This window comes from Mustelus asterias, chromosome 13, assembly GCF_964213995.1.
Source record: "Mustelus asterias chromosome 13, sMusAst1.hap1.1, whole genome shotgun sequence".
In the NCBI taxonomy this organism is placed as follows: Eukaryota; Metazoa; Chordata; class Chondrichthyes; order Carcharhiniformes; family Triakidae; genus Mustelus; species Mustelus asterias.
The window spans coordinates 13,855,972-13,870,990 of NC_135813.1; the positions used below are offsets into that span (position 1 = coordinate 13,855,972).

General features: G+C 42.3%; 1 protein-coding gene across 1 annotated transcript in view; it reads right to left on the bottom strand.

The window, feature by feature from the left end:
* ddx31 (DEAD (Asp-Glu-Ala-Asp) box polypeptide 31) overlaps nt 1–15,019 on the bottom strand; it is a 122,205-nt gene that overhangs the window by 31,139 nt on the left and 76,047 nt on the right. The window contains exon 18 of the mRNA XM_078226375.1: nt 13,026–13,134. Within this exon, the coding sequence (XP_078082501.1) occupies nt 13,026–13,134 (109 nt within the window). The remainder of the gene's footprint in view (nt 1–13,025; nt 13,135–15,019) is intronic.

A 15,019-nucleotide genomic window follows, 5' to 3' on the forward strand; every position in this document is an offset into this window, starting at 1 on the left:
CTAGCCAGCTCCACCATTCAATAGGATCATGACTGACCCGATTGCAACCTCAACCCTACATTCCTGCCTACCCCTGATAATCTTTCACCCCCTTCTTAATCTAGCTCAGCCTTAAAAATATTTAATGATTCTGCTTCCACTGCCTTTTGGGGAAGAGAGTTCCAGAGAAAAGATTTCTTCTCACCGGTCTGAAATGAATGACCCCAGATTTTTAAACAGTGACCCCCTAAGTTCTAGATTCTCCAACATGATGGGGCCACAATTGGCCGGGTTGGATTTGTGCTGTTTCTTGTGTACAGGACATATCTGGACAATTTCCGGATTGCTGGATAGGTGTCAGTGTTGTAGCTGTACTGAACAGCTACAAGTTCAGGAGCATGTCTTCAGGACTATTGCTGGAATATTGTCAGGGCTTCTGGCCATTGCAGTATCCAATGCCTTCAACCGTTTCTTGATATCATATAGGGTGAATTGAATTGGCTGAAGACTGATATCAATGATGTTGGAGACCTCTGAGAGAGGAAGATATGGATCATCCACTCGGCTCTTCTGCTGTAGACTGTTGCAAATGTTTCAGACTTGCCTTTTGCACAGATGTGCTGGGCTCTTCCATCATTGAAGATGGGGATATTTGTGAAGCCTCCTCCTCCACCAAGTTGTTTAATTGGCCACCACCATTCACAATTGAATGTGGCTGGACTGCAGAGTCTAGATCTGACTGGTTGGGTGTGGGATCATTAAGCTCTGTCTGTCACATGCTGCTTCGGCTCTTTGGCAGGCATGTTTTGCACCTTCACCAGGTTGACATTTTTAGACATGCCTGGTTTTGCTCCTGTATTGCCCTCCTGCACTTTTCATTGAACTAGGGTTGATCGCCTTGCTTGGTGGTAATGGAAGAGTGTGGGATGCGTCAGGCCACGAGGTTACAGATTGCGGTTAAGTATAATTCTGCTGCTGCTGAAGTCCCACACCATCTTATGGATGCCCAATTTTGTGTTGCTTGATCTGTTCAAAGACTATCCCATTTAGTACGGTGTAGTGCCACAGAACACGATGGAGGGTATCCTCCACCCAGATTACATTCTGTGCGCCCTTCCCATCCTCAGTACTTCCTCCAAGTGGGGTTCAACATGGAGGAGTATTGATTATCAGCTGGCTCTGATGAAGGGTCATCTAGACTCAAAACATTGGCTCTATTCTCTCCCCACAGATGCTGTCAGACCTGTTGAGATTTTCTTGCATTTCCTGTTTTTGTTTCCTTTGAAATCATACCTATGAACTGAGCACAAGTAGAAACTAATAAGTTTAATTTGATAGCTATTACAGAGACTTGACTACAGGATAACATAGATTGGGATGTGAATATTGAAGGCTATGTAACATTTAGGAAGGATGAAAAGTTAAGAAAAAGTGTTAATTAATTAAGGTATTAGCACGTTAGAGAGGGGGCTGTAGAAGCAGTTAGTGTTGAGATGAGAAATGATAAAGGCAAGAAGTCACTTGTGAGGGTGGTGTAATTGTAACTACGTGGTAGGACAGAGTATAAGAGAAGAGATAATGGGAGCTTATCAGAAAGGTACTGCAATAGTTATGAGAGATTTTAATCTACATATAGGATTGGAAAAATTAGATGGGCAAATAGCATAAATGAGGAGTTAAGAGAATACTTTGGGGTTAGTTTCTTAGAACAGCACTTTATGGAGCCAACCAGAGGGCAGGACCTGGTATTGTGCAATGAGACAGGATTAATTGATAACATCATGGTGAATGCACCCCTTAGGTAGCAGTGATCATAATATGATCGAATTTTACATTCAGTTTGAGGGACAGAAGAGTGCATCCAAGACTAGTATTTAAAACTTAAATAAAGGCAATTATGAAGCAATCAAAGTAAAGCTAGCTAAAGTGAACTGGCAAATATGCTTAAGGGATAGATCCATAGATGTTCAGTGGTAGACATTTATAGGAATATTTCAGAATAGACACATACCAATCAGAAAAAAATTAAGGAAAGGGCCTATCATTTGTGGTTTACTAAAAAAAGTTAAATACAGTATTCAAGAAAAAGCATACATATGCTCTGGATTAAGGGGAACCAGTGAATGTACTGTATTTCGATCTCCAGAAGGCATTTGATAAGATGCTGCATCAATGGTTATTGCAGAAAATTAAAACTCATGGTGTAGGGGGTAATATAGTGGCATGGATTGAAGATGGACAAGCTAACAGGAAACAGTTGGCAAAATTGGGTCTTTTTCTGGTTGGCAGGATGTGACGAGTGGTATACCACATGGTTCAATGCTGGGGCCTCAACTTTTTACAATTTATATAAATGACATGGATGAAGGGACTGAAGATATGCTTGCTACATTTGCTGACTTCACACGATAGGTAGGAAAGTGAATTGTGAAGAAAAAGTAAGGAGACTACAAGGGGTATAGATAGGTGAGTAGGCATTAAGTTGGCAAATGGAGTATAGAATCATAGGAACCCTACAGTACAGAAAGAGGTCATTAGGCCTATCGAGTCTGCACCGACCACAATCCCACCCAGGCCCTATCCCCATATCCCTACATATTTTACCCACTAATCCCTCTAACCTACACATCTCAGGACACCAAGGAGCAATTTTAGCATGGCCAATCAACCTAACCCGCACATCTTTGGACGGTGGGAGGAAACCGGAGCACCTGGAGGAAACCCACGCAGACACGAGGAGAATGTGCAAACTCCACACAGACAGTGACCCAAGCCGGGAATCGAACCCAAATCCCTGGAGCTGTGAAGCAACAGTGCTAACCACTGTGCTACCGTGCCGCCCTAAATATATATAAGTATATGTAATGTGGGCACAGTGTAATTGTCCATTTTGGCAGGAAGAATTTTGATTAGGCTGATTGACAGGATCATGTGATATTGTGATTAATGGGAGGAGCTAGGTATGTTGCAGAGAAAAACAGCTTTCAGTCTGGCGAAGGTTTGTTATGATGTGGAGATGCCGGCGTTGGACTGGGGTGAACACAGTAAGAAGTCTCACAACACCAGGTTAAAGTCCAACAGGTTTATTTGGTAGCAAATACCATAAGCTTTCGGAGCACTGCTCCTTCGTCAGATGGAGTGGAAATGTGCTCTCAAACAGTGCAAACAGACACAAAATCAAGTTGCAGAATACTGATTAGAATGCGAATAGAATGATCTCGGTGTCCTAGTACATAAATCACAGAAGGCTACAGGTACAGCAAGTAATTAGGAAAGCTAATAGAATGTTATCTAATGCCCTAATGTTAAGACCTGGTTGGTTGTAGAGATTCGCATTCTAATCAGTATTCTGCAACTTGATTTTGTGTCTGTTTGCACTGTTTGAGAGCACATTTCCACTCCATCTGACGAAGGAGCAGTGCTCCGAAAGCTTATGGTATTTGCTACCAAATAAACCTGTTGGACTTTAACCTGGTGTTGTGAGACTTCTTACGAAGGTTTGTTAAGACAGAGGTCTGCAAGCTGCTCAAACTCAAAATCTCTCTGATGACTTCAAGACTGTCTACACTCATGATGGCAAGTATATTAATGGAATTTTAAGTCTGTAAGAGAATGTTGCTTATTTGGAACTGAAACAGTGATAAGTTAGAAATTAAAGTTATTTCATTTTTTCACTATTCAACTGTTAATAGTTCATTTTGTTAGAGTTATATTTAAACTGTCTTATTAAATAAAATTTGCTTTACTATAAAAAATCTCTAATTTGTCATCAGAATTACTCCTGGACTGAAGCATCCTTTCCTCACATTTATGGCAAAATAGAAAAATTGCCAAGGTCCAGTAATTTGGGATTCTGGTCCAGGACCCATACATAATACAAAGGAAGCTTATATTTAAATGATGAAAGATTACAGAGATTGGAGGTGCTGAATGATCTGGGTGTCCTAGTACATGAATCACAGAAGGCTACAGGTACAGCAAGTAATTAGGAAAATAGAATGTTATCTAATGCCCTAATGTTAAGACCTGGTTGGCTGTAGAGATTCGCATTCTAATCAGTATTCTGTAACTTGATTTTGTCTCTGAGAGCACATTTCCACTCCATCTGACGAAGGAGCAGCGCTCCGAAAGCTAATGGCATTTGCTACCAAATAACCTGTTGGACTTTAACCTGGTGTTGTTAAAACTCTTACTGTGTTTACCCCAGTCCATCTCCACATCACGACTGCCCTAATGTCCCAGACATCATCCTCACCATCAGGTGAGGGAGTGGAATGCAGTCGGGAAGGAGCTGCGCTCGAAGTCCACAGTATGAACTCTGGACTCCACAAAGTCACCAGGTTAAACATGGACAAAGAAACCTCCTGCTGATTACCACATACTATCACCCTCATAGCTGATGAATTTGTACTGCTCCTTGTTGAACATCACTTGGAGGAAGCCAGAATGTATTTCAGGTGGGGGACTTAAAATGTCCATCACCAAAAGTGATTCAATACAGGGCCCATAGCCTTGTGCAGTATCCAGTGTCTTCAACCACATCTTGATATCACGTGGAGTGAATCTAATGGGATAAAGACAGATCTGTGCGCTGGAGTCCTCTCTTGTAGAGGTCAAGATGGATTATCCACTTGGTACTTGTGGCTGAAGATTTTTGCAAATGCTTCAGCATTCTGTACCACCACAGACCGAGCTAGCTGAGTCCTAAAGGACAAAGCCTCTTGGCTGGGTCGGCTACGAGGGAACCAACAAGGGGGAAAAAACATACTTGACCTTATCTTCACCAATCTGCCTGTTGCAGATGCCTTTTCATGACAGAATTCTTGTGGAGACAAAGTCCTGTCTTGAGTGGCACTACCACCTTGTTACATGAGATAGACTTTGAACAGGTCAAGCAACTCAAGACTGGGCATCCATGAGGCGCTGTGGAGCATTAGCAGCTGCAGAATTGTCCTCTCCCACTCTACCATTACCACCAAGGCAGGTGAAGATTGTAGGAGGGCATGCTAGGAGCATTAGCTTACATACATAAAAATGCGGTGTCAACCTGGTGAAGCTACAACATAAGACTAGTGTGCCAAACAGCATAAATCACAAGTAATTGAGCTAAGTAATGCCGCAACCAACAGATCTAAGCTCTGCAGTCCTGCCACATCCAACCGTGAATGGTGGTGGATCATTAAACAATTCACTGGAGGAGGAGACTCAACAAATATCCCCAACCTCAATAATGGAGGAGCCCAGCCTATCTGTGCAAAAGATAAGGCTGAAGCATTTGCAACAAGTTTCAGCCAGAAGTGCCGATGATCCATATTGGCCTCCACTGGAGAGATCTCCAGCATCACAGAGCTCAGTCTTCGTCCAATTAGATACACTGCATGTGATATCAAGATACTGCAAAGGCCATGGGCCCTGACAATATTCCGGTAATAGTACTGAAGACTTGTGCTCCGGAACTTGCTGTGCCACTAGTGCCAATACTGGCATCTACCTGGCAATGTGGAAAATTGCCCAGGTATGTCCTGTACATAAAAAAACAGGTCAAATCCAACCCAGCCAATTATGGTGGAAGGTATCAAAAACAGTGCTATCAAGCAGCACTTCTCAGCAATAACCTGCTCACTGACATTCTGTTTGGGTTCTGCCAAGGTCCCTCAGCTCCTGACCTCAATACAGCCTTGGTTCAAAATGGACAAAAGAGCTTAACTCCAGAGGTGAAACAAGAGTGACTACCTTTGACATCAAGGCAGCATTTGACCAAGTTTGGCATCAATGAGCCCTAGCAAAACTGGAGAATCGGGAGAAAAACCTTCCACTGGTTAGAGTCATACCTGGCACAAAGGAAGATGGTGGTTTATAGGTCAATCATCTCAGTTCCAGGGACATCATTGTAGGAGCTTCTCAGTGTAGTGTCCTAGTCTGAACTATCTTCAGATGCTTCATCAATGACCTTCCTACCATCATAAGGTCAGAAGGGGGGATGTTCGCTGATGACTGCACAATGTTCAGCACCATTCACAGCTCCTCAGATACTGAAGTAGTTCATGTCCAAATGCAAAAAGACCTGGACCAGGCTCGAGCTGACAAGCAGCAAGTAACATTTGCATCACAAGTGCCAGACAATGACCATCTCCAACAAGAAAGAATCTAACCATCGCTCCTTGACATTCAATGGCATTACCATTGCTGAATCCTCAACTATCAACATCTTTGGGGTTACCAATGACCAGAAATTGGACTAGCCATATAAATACTGTGGGTACAAGAGCAGATTAGAGGCTAGGAATCCTGTGGCAACTTACTCACCATCTGGTTTCCCAAAGCCTGCCCACCATCTACAAGGCACAAGTCAGGAGTGTGATGGAATACTCGCCACTTTCCTGGATGAGTGCAGCTCCAATAACACTCAAGAAGCTTGACACCATCCAGGACAAAGTAACCAGCTTGGTTGCTACCTCTTCCACAAATGTTCAATCCCTGCACCACAAACGAACAGTGGCAGCTGCGTGTACCATTTACAGGATGCACTGCAAGAACTTACCAAAGCGCCTTAGGCCGCACCTTCCCTGCCCACAACCATCTAGAAGGACTAAGGAAGCTGATACCTGGGAACACCACCACCTGGAGGTTCCCTTCCAAGTCACTCACCATCCTGACCTGGAAATAGATTGCCGTTCCTTCACTGTCACTGGGTCAAAATCCTGGAACTTTCTCCCTAATAGCACTGTGGGTGTATCTATCTCAGGCACTGCAGACATTCAAGAAGACAGCTCACCTCCACCTTCTCCAGGCAACTAGGGAGGGTAATAGATGCAGGCCAGCCAGTGACACCTACATCCCATAAATGAATTTACAAAAGAAAATCATTCCGGAATATACAGAGAAGTGCCCATCTTCCATGTGCCTTTGCTTGCCCTAATGCTCCTACTTAGTATTAATCCAGGAGTTTCACCATGGCTGGTGAAGACTGATGACTCAGTGGAGGAGACTGTGAATGGCCTTGGAGGATGACGTCAAACAATCCTCCACCTGGAAGGTTCAGACTGCACATCTGAATGAGAGTGGTAGCAGGCTGGCAGATTGGCAACAGAAAGGACACTGGCAGAGTGGCACGGTGGGCGGATGAATGCTGTCAATATAAAGGCGGTCAGCAGATTCATGTTCCAGGGTGTCACTGCTACTTTCCGAGGGAAATGCCTCAATAATCCCAGTGATCTGGAGGACAGATTGCTGGGTTGCAGTGAAACCCTGCAAGCCCCTTTGAACACTGGCTTTCACAGCAATGATGGCAGCAGTCTGAACCTGAACAAGAAAAGTCGGAGCTTTTATGGCACTCAGACCTTTGGAGGAAGATACTTGTACTGCAGTGGAATTTAAGACATTAGCCAATCTGTGTCTTGGTTGGGCATTGGGGTTCAATTCCACGCTGGAAAGGAGGTGCTTTAAGTGGTGTGTAAAGCCCTGTAGAAACTTGGTGCTGGACTCCTCTATGCTCCATGGCATTGAATGCAGGCTTTCAGGCAGGCTTCCAGTGCTCCAAGCATTTTGTCGTGTACGTTCATCAATCTTCTTCTGTCGCCTACCCCAAAGTCGTCATCAGGGTCCTCTGCGCAGAAATAATTTGTGAACAGACCCTCTGGTTGGCACGTCATGCCCTTCCTCCACGCCCTGGTTGCAGCAAACTTGTGCTCGATGTCTCACCAAGGCAGGCCCTACCTCCAATCCATCCTCCAAGATATCGCCCTTGTGGTTAAAGAGATCAAGGGGTATGGAGAGAAAGCGAGAGTGGGATACTGAAAGTGCATGATCAGCCATGATCACTTTGAATAGTGGTGCAGGCTTGAAGGGCTGAATGGCCTACTCCTGCGCCTATTTTCTACGTTCCATGTATTCATATAGTGTTAGTATTTGAGCTGGCGGCTGCATCAAGTGACAGTGTGTCTTCATCCTCAATTTCTTATTGGTCTTCCTTCACTGCCTGACTACGATACACTTGCTGTGTATTGAAAAAGAAAAAAGGTACAAGATAAGGTGGGGGGGGGGGGAAAGAGGGTGAAAGTAAGAGATGTATGCTTACACTATATACAGCTTGTTGTAAATCAGAAGAAATTGTGGAATGAGGAAGAAGTGCGATGGGTGGTGGAGAATTAGTATGAGGATGTGGTTATAGGATCATAGAATAGAATCCCTACAGTACAGAAGGAGGCCATTTGGCCCATCAAGTCTGCACCGATAATAATCCCACCCTATCCCCATAACCCCACATATTTACCCTACTAATCCCCCCAAAACTAGCATGGCTGATGAACCTAACCTGCACATAATCTTTGGACTGTGGGAGGAAACCGGAGCACCCGGAGGAAACCCACACAGGCACGGGGAGAACGTGCAAACTCCACACAGACAGTGACCCAAGCCAGGAATCGAATCCAAGTCCCTGGCGCTGTGAGGCAGCAGTGTTAACCACTGTACCATGATGTCGCATCAAAATCTGGCAGCAGTGGGATTCGAAACCAAGCCCCGGCAATGACTGGAACCTTAATCCAGCGCTTTAGGCCAGTCGGCTACCATGCTATCTTCAATGTTTTCAGCTCTGCTGCTCGCCAGAGCAATGGAAATTTTGACAGTGGCAAACATCGTATCCATGGAACTAGAGCTTGCAAGTGTGTTCCAGTTTGTTCCTCTTCAATTCGGTTACGCTCTACCTTCTGTAAGAGAGGAGATTGCATCAAAGAGGCTCACGCAATATGTTTGAGCCTTGTAGCTGTTGTGGTTGAATAGCCGGCAATGTGTGGAAGTTATGAGATACGAGTGCGAGGCTTGTAACAGTTTTAAGTGTGTGAGGGTGAGGTGAAGCATACAAGTCCTGACTGATCGGTACTGCTAGTAGGTGAGTGATGGGGTGAGGTGGCTTAGACTGGTGGTGTAATTAGGTGAATATGGCATTTCAAAATGCATTTACTCACCTTAATACTCATTAGGGTACTGCATTCAGGTCCTCAGGGCTAGACTCCTGGCACTGACCTCTGTGGCTATCTGCTTCCACTGTCTTTACATTGTGCCTGGAGGGCATGCTGGCCCCTGCAGTTACAGGACAGCTATTCTAGTTTTCACCAATTCCACCAAGCATCCAATGCTGCGTCAGAAAACCTGGATGCTTGCACTCTCACATTCAGCTACTCTTCCATCATTCTCAGGTCAGAATCAGCTTAAACAGGCCTTCCTTTGTCTCTTCCAGCCACAATGCACTTCTTTAAGAAGTGCAAGCTAGTTTATCGCAATGCATTAAGCAATGCTAGCAAGTATTGATTCTGGCCCCACCTTATGCATGCCATCAAAAAGCACCTTTAGTTCCTGTTGCATGCAGATACCATGTACATGATCAGGTAGCATGAAGATGACATGTGCCTACATTACATTGAACGAGCACTGTTAATCACGCATCACAATACCCATGCCCATTTTGAGGGGCTATTTGAATTGATTTATTGTCACAGGTATTAGTATACAGTGAAAAGTATTGTTTCTTGCGCACTATACAGGCAAAGCATTCCGTAGAGGAGAGACTGGAGAATGTAGTGTTATAGTCACAGCTAGGGTGCAGAGAAAGATCAACTTAACGCACGGTAGGGCCATTCAAACGTCTGATGGCAGTAGGGAAGAAGCTGTTTCTGAATCGGTTGGTACGTGATCTCAGAGTTCTGTATCTTTATCCCGACAGAAGGTGGAAGAGAGAATGTCCAGGGTGGTGAGGTCTTTGATTACGCTGGTTGTTTTTCCAAGGCAGTGGGAAGTGTAGACAAAATCAATGGATGGGAGACTGGTTTGAGTGATGGACTGGACTTCATTCATGACTTAGTTTCTTGCCAGTCTTGGACAGAGCAGGAGCCATACCAGGCTGTGACACAACCAGAAAGAATGCTTTCTATGGTGCATCTGTAAAAGTTGGGGAGTGTCGTAGCAGACATGCCAAATTTTCTTAGTCTTCTGAGAAAGTAGAAGCGTTGGTGGGCTTTCTTAACTATAGTGTCCGTATGGAGGGACCAGGACAGGTTGTTGGTGATCTGGACACCTAAAAACTTGAAGTTCTCGACCATTTCTACTTCATCGCAATTATCCAATTTAACCCAAAGTACTTTTACCTGTGCCTGGGTTTGAATTACTACTAAGCTGATGGCATCAAAGGCTTCTTTTCTGGATTCTGTAAAGGTTGTACAAGTATAGGTCACTGTCTGAAGGGAATGGACGAACAGGCACAAATCTGTCCTCAATTCAATATTTTTATTTCTGGGTGGTTGTGTGTGAAGTGGAAAATCTATACTAGTACGGTAAGAGAGATGTCCTGATGTTGGATTTTATACCAATGTTGGACCAGGGTAGATAGACATCCTCTCTCTGCCTCTGGCCTGTGCCGCAAATACCTATTATCTGGGACTAGGGTGTTAGAATTTTCTACTGCACAGAAAAGGGTATCCCTTACTTGATTAACAGAAATATTTCTTCTGCAAAACACAGTGGAAGTTGAGTGGAAATGTCAGGGTTGGAGAGGGGTTGTAAAGTGGCTGACTATGGGCTCCTTCTGAATGGAAGAAGTTCCACCGAGTCCATATTACAGCTGAGCTACGAATATGCAGAATAGAAACACCCAACGCACATAAAATGGAAAAATCAATTCCAATACATTAGCTAGGTACAATCAACCAGAAAATCAAGGCACAGCAATTGGAGAGTGCAGTAGCCTTCTAAAAGGAAATTAAATAATTGCTTAAACAGAAACATATTGAGACAGAATTCATGCTGAACTACCTTGTTTCAAATCGTGTCTATAATAGAGTTAGAAAAATACAATGGAAAAATTGAGACAATGAACTGCTGTCAAAACATTTTCTGCTGTGGCAAACTTCAACTGAAAACCTGTTTGCACAAAGTTTAAGTAGAATTGAGCAAGAGCAGCCAGTCAGTGTTTATGAACAGTAATAAAATGTGTCATCTTATGGATTTGCGGCTGACAGGACCGAGGGAATATTTTAAAGCTCTGTTTACAAGGAAAAGTGCGCTTATTTCAGATCAATATCATCTGAGTTAAAGCTGCAATGCCTTCTAAGCACTTAAATAATTCATTCACCTTTTTATTGCACACATGCACTCTTTAAGATGAGGGATGGACAGAAATGAGATAAGAAGCATCTTCTCTGTCAGATTTTACACACAAGCAGAGGACACATCAAATGTACTTTGAATTTAACATTTCCCCAGTTTGCAGAAAATGATTTACGTGGACCTGGTTCAGGCTGCCTTTATTTCGGCTTAAAAAAAAAGTCCCCCCACAATAGCCAAGTTGGTAAATGCATTGTTTCATGCAGAACTGAATCATTCAGACCAGGAAGGCCTTGGATCTCATTCCTGATTTGTACGGCTGAGCATAGCTAGGGCAGAAGGAATTTTAGACTTGATGTCAGTGCCAGAGACAAAGGGGGGGGGGGGGGGGGGGGGGGGGGGGAAAGAAAGAGGGGAAAAAGTAGGAAGGTGGGAGCAGGAGTAGGCCAATCAGGCCTTTGAGCTTGCTCCAGCATTCAGTAAGATCATACCTGATCAGGTTGGGGTCTCAAATTCACTTTTCTGTCTGGCCCCATAACCCTCGACTCCCTTATCGATCAAAATTCTGTCCAACTCTGCCTTGAATAAATTCAATGACCTCCAATACTTTCTGGGGAAGAGAATTCCACATACTCACGACCCTCAGAGAAATACAATTTTCCTCATCTGTGTTTTAAAAGGGAGACCACTTATTCTTAAACTGTGTCCCCTAATTCTAGTCTCCCTCACAAGTGAAAACATCCTCCCGGTATCTATCCTGTCAAGTCCCCTCAGAATCTTGTATCTTTCTATAAGATCACCAGCCAGTAACCAGCAACGGTTTACGAGATAGCTGCTTTTTGTGAATGTCGGATGAGAACTGTGCTAATTGTTGTGTTCAGCATTTCTTCTCTGGGCATTTAAAGTATTATTTAGTAATAGGTGTTAATTAAGTGACTCTTAAAACTACTCAAGAAACACTACACAATATACATAACTTATCAAAATATATAATTCCAATATTTCTGTTTACTTTTTTTAAATGTTGCTTTAGTCGAATATGTACAGTTTCAAGTGATACAACATTGTTAAAGAGATTGTAGGATAAGTATCCATATTCTTGCTTTTTTTCCCCCTTCTCCATTTTCATAATTCATTATCAGAATTTCACCAGAGATGTGAGATAACTGCAGGAAGTCACATATAGCATGCATTCAAAATTAATAAATATGTTTTATTTCAGAAGACATTTGCCCATTTCAATTCAGGAGATACTGCCATGCATCCCTCTGGCAGGGAGAACAAGTTAAAACAAAATCCACAGCATCAATGTCTATAACCATTATGCATTAGAAATGGAGGTAAACTTGTTTACTTTACCTGTAAATACAGGTTTGACAAAGTCATACATTGGTTTATGACATAGTCGCCTAATTTTGAGCAGTATGTTACTAAAGATTAATTTCAGACTTATAATATCTACAATCATCCTGTTGAGTTATGAGATGCTTCCAATGAGGCAATGAATACTGTCATTTGAATAATATATTCTTCACTCTTTACAATAGTAATAAATCAAATAGCTTGTTCAGTACTGGTAAAACAGGTATTGCAAAAAAATCTCCGCAAGTCAAATGCAAACAATGACTGGTATAGGATAATTCAGCTTTGCTCCACAGCCTTGACTTGCTCAGTCTAAATTATCCATTAGTTATTTGGTACTGATGTGGATTTATTGCTGTGGCCATGATCCATTCTTCAATTTCTTAGTTTAGAAGAAATCTGTGAATATCAAATTATTCTATTTCTTGTCTTTTTTGTATATGGGAATAGATAACTGCTAGTTCCTTCATCAATGATGAATTAATCAAAGGTCTCCACTTATATCCAACTCTTAATTCACATTTGCTAATGAAAAATCACCACTTTTCCATAGAGTTATTGCTAAAGAGCAGTTGATGACAACTAACCTTTCTTGGCTTTCAGGAGGATTCCTTTGGTTGAATGAACATAGTTCTCATACTCTTTTTGCAAGGCTGTTGCTGATTCCCTCACTTCTTGCAGGATAACACCATCTGACTGTATGTGTATATGCAAAAACAAAACACTCAGTTAACTATTCAAGTTCATTTATTTTTGAAACTTGCAGAATATAATCTGGGTTATCCAACATGCAGCAATTATAAACTCTCATTCCTAAAGTAAATGCAGGAAGAGAGAGCCATGGGGAAGAGGGGGAGAGACTGAGAGAGAGAGAGATTTTGGAGAGAGAGAGAGAGAGATTTTGAGAGAGAGAGAGAGATTTTGAGAGAGAGAGAGAGAGAGATTTTGAGAGAGAGAGAGAGAGAGATTTTGAGAGAGAGAGAGAGAGATTTTGAGAGAGAGAGAGAGATTTTGAGAGAGAGAGAGAGATTTTGAGAGAGAGAGAGAGATTTTGAGAGAGAGAGAGAGATTTTGAGAGAGAGAGAGAGATTTTGAGAGAGAGAGAGAGATTTTGAGAGAGAGAGAGAGATTTTGAGAGAGAGAGAGAGATTTTGAGAGAGAGAGAGAGATTTTGAGAGAGAGAGAGAGATTTTGAGAGAGAGAGAGAGATTTTGAGAGAGAGAGAGAGATTTTGAGAGAGAGAGAGAGATTTTGAGAGAGAGAGAGAGATTTTGAGAGAGAGAGAGATTTTGAGAGAGAGAGAGAGATTTTGAGAGAGAGAGAGAGAGATTTTGAGAGAGAGAGAGAGAGATTTTGAGAGAGAGAGAGAGAGATTTTGAGAGAGAGAGAGAGAGATTTTGAGAGAGAGAGAGATTTTGAGAGAGAGAGAGATTTTGAGAGAGAGAGAGATTTTGAGAGAGAGAGAGATTTTGAGAGAGAGAGAGATTTTGAGAGAGAGAGAGATTTTGAGAGAGAGAGAGATTTTGAGAGAGAGAGAGATTTTGAGAGAGAGAGAGATTTTGAGAGAGAGAGAGATTTTGAGAGAGAGAGAGATTTTGAGAGAGAGAGAGATTTTGAGAGAGAGAGAGATTTTGAGAGAGAGAGAGATTTTGAGAGAGAGAGAGATTTTGAGAGAGAGAGAGATTTTGAGAGAGAGAGAGATTTTGAGAGAGAGAGATTTTGAGAGAGAGAGAGATTTTGAGAGAGAGAGAGATTTTGAGAGAGAGAGAGATTTTGAGAGAGAGAGAGATTTTGAGAGAGAGAGAGATTTTGAGAGAGAGAGATTTTGAGAGAGAAAGAGATTTTGAGAGAGAGAGAGATTTTGAGAGAGAGAGAGATTTTGAGAGAGAGAGATTTTGAGAGAGAGAGAGATTTTGAGAGAGAGAGATTTTGAGAGAGAGAGAGATTTTGAGAGAGAGAGAGATTTTGAGAGAGAGAGAGATTTTGAGAGAGAGAGAGATTTTGAGAGGGGGATTTTGGAGAGAGAGATTTTGAGAAAGAGAGATTTTGAGAAAGAGAGAGATTTTGAGAAAGAGAGATTTTGAGAGAGAGAGAACGAGAGAGAGATGCACCAAATCAAATAATGTTTCTTTAGTCAATATTCACCAAGCATTTTACGAAAGAAATTAAAAATTGTAATTGGTTCGAGACTTTCATTCTAATTGACAAACAGCACTGCAGTTCTGAAGGGGTTAACTAAACAAGGAGTGTTTCAGTGAGAAATAATGGATGGGTTTATAACAGATTCAATAGCAAGAAAATGACAGAATAATCACAAAGGGGCACGGAGGTTAATCCCTTCAATATTACTGAAAAGAAATAATATAATGTAGCTAAAGATCACATTGAATAAGACAGCTTGGTGTTATTTGTGGACCGCAACAGCTCCCACCCAGTGTCTCTTGCAATTTCTCAGCTTTTAATATGAATGTCAAATTACTTTTTAAAGGATGATTGACCTTTCCCTGAGGACCGAGCGTCATGTTATTAAAGGAATAAAAAATTTTAATAATGGAAGGTATGTGTTTTCTTTCCTTTTTAC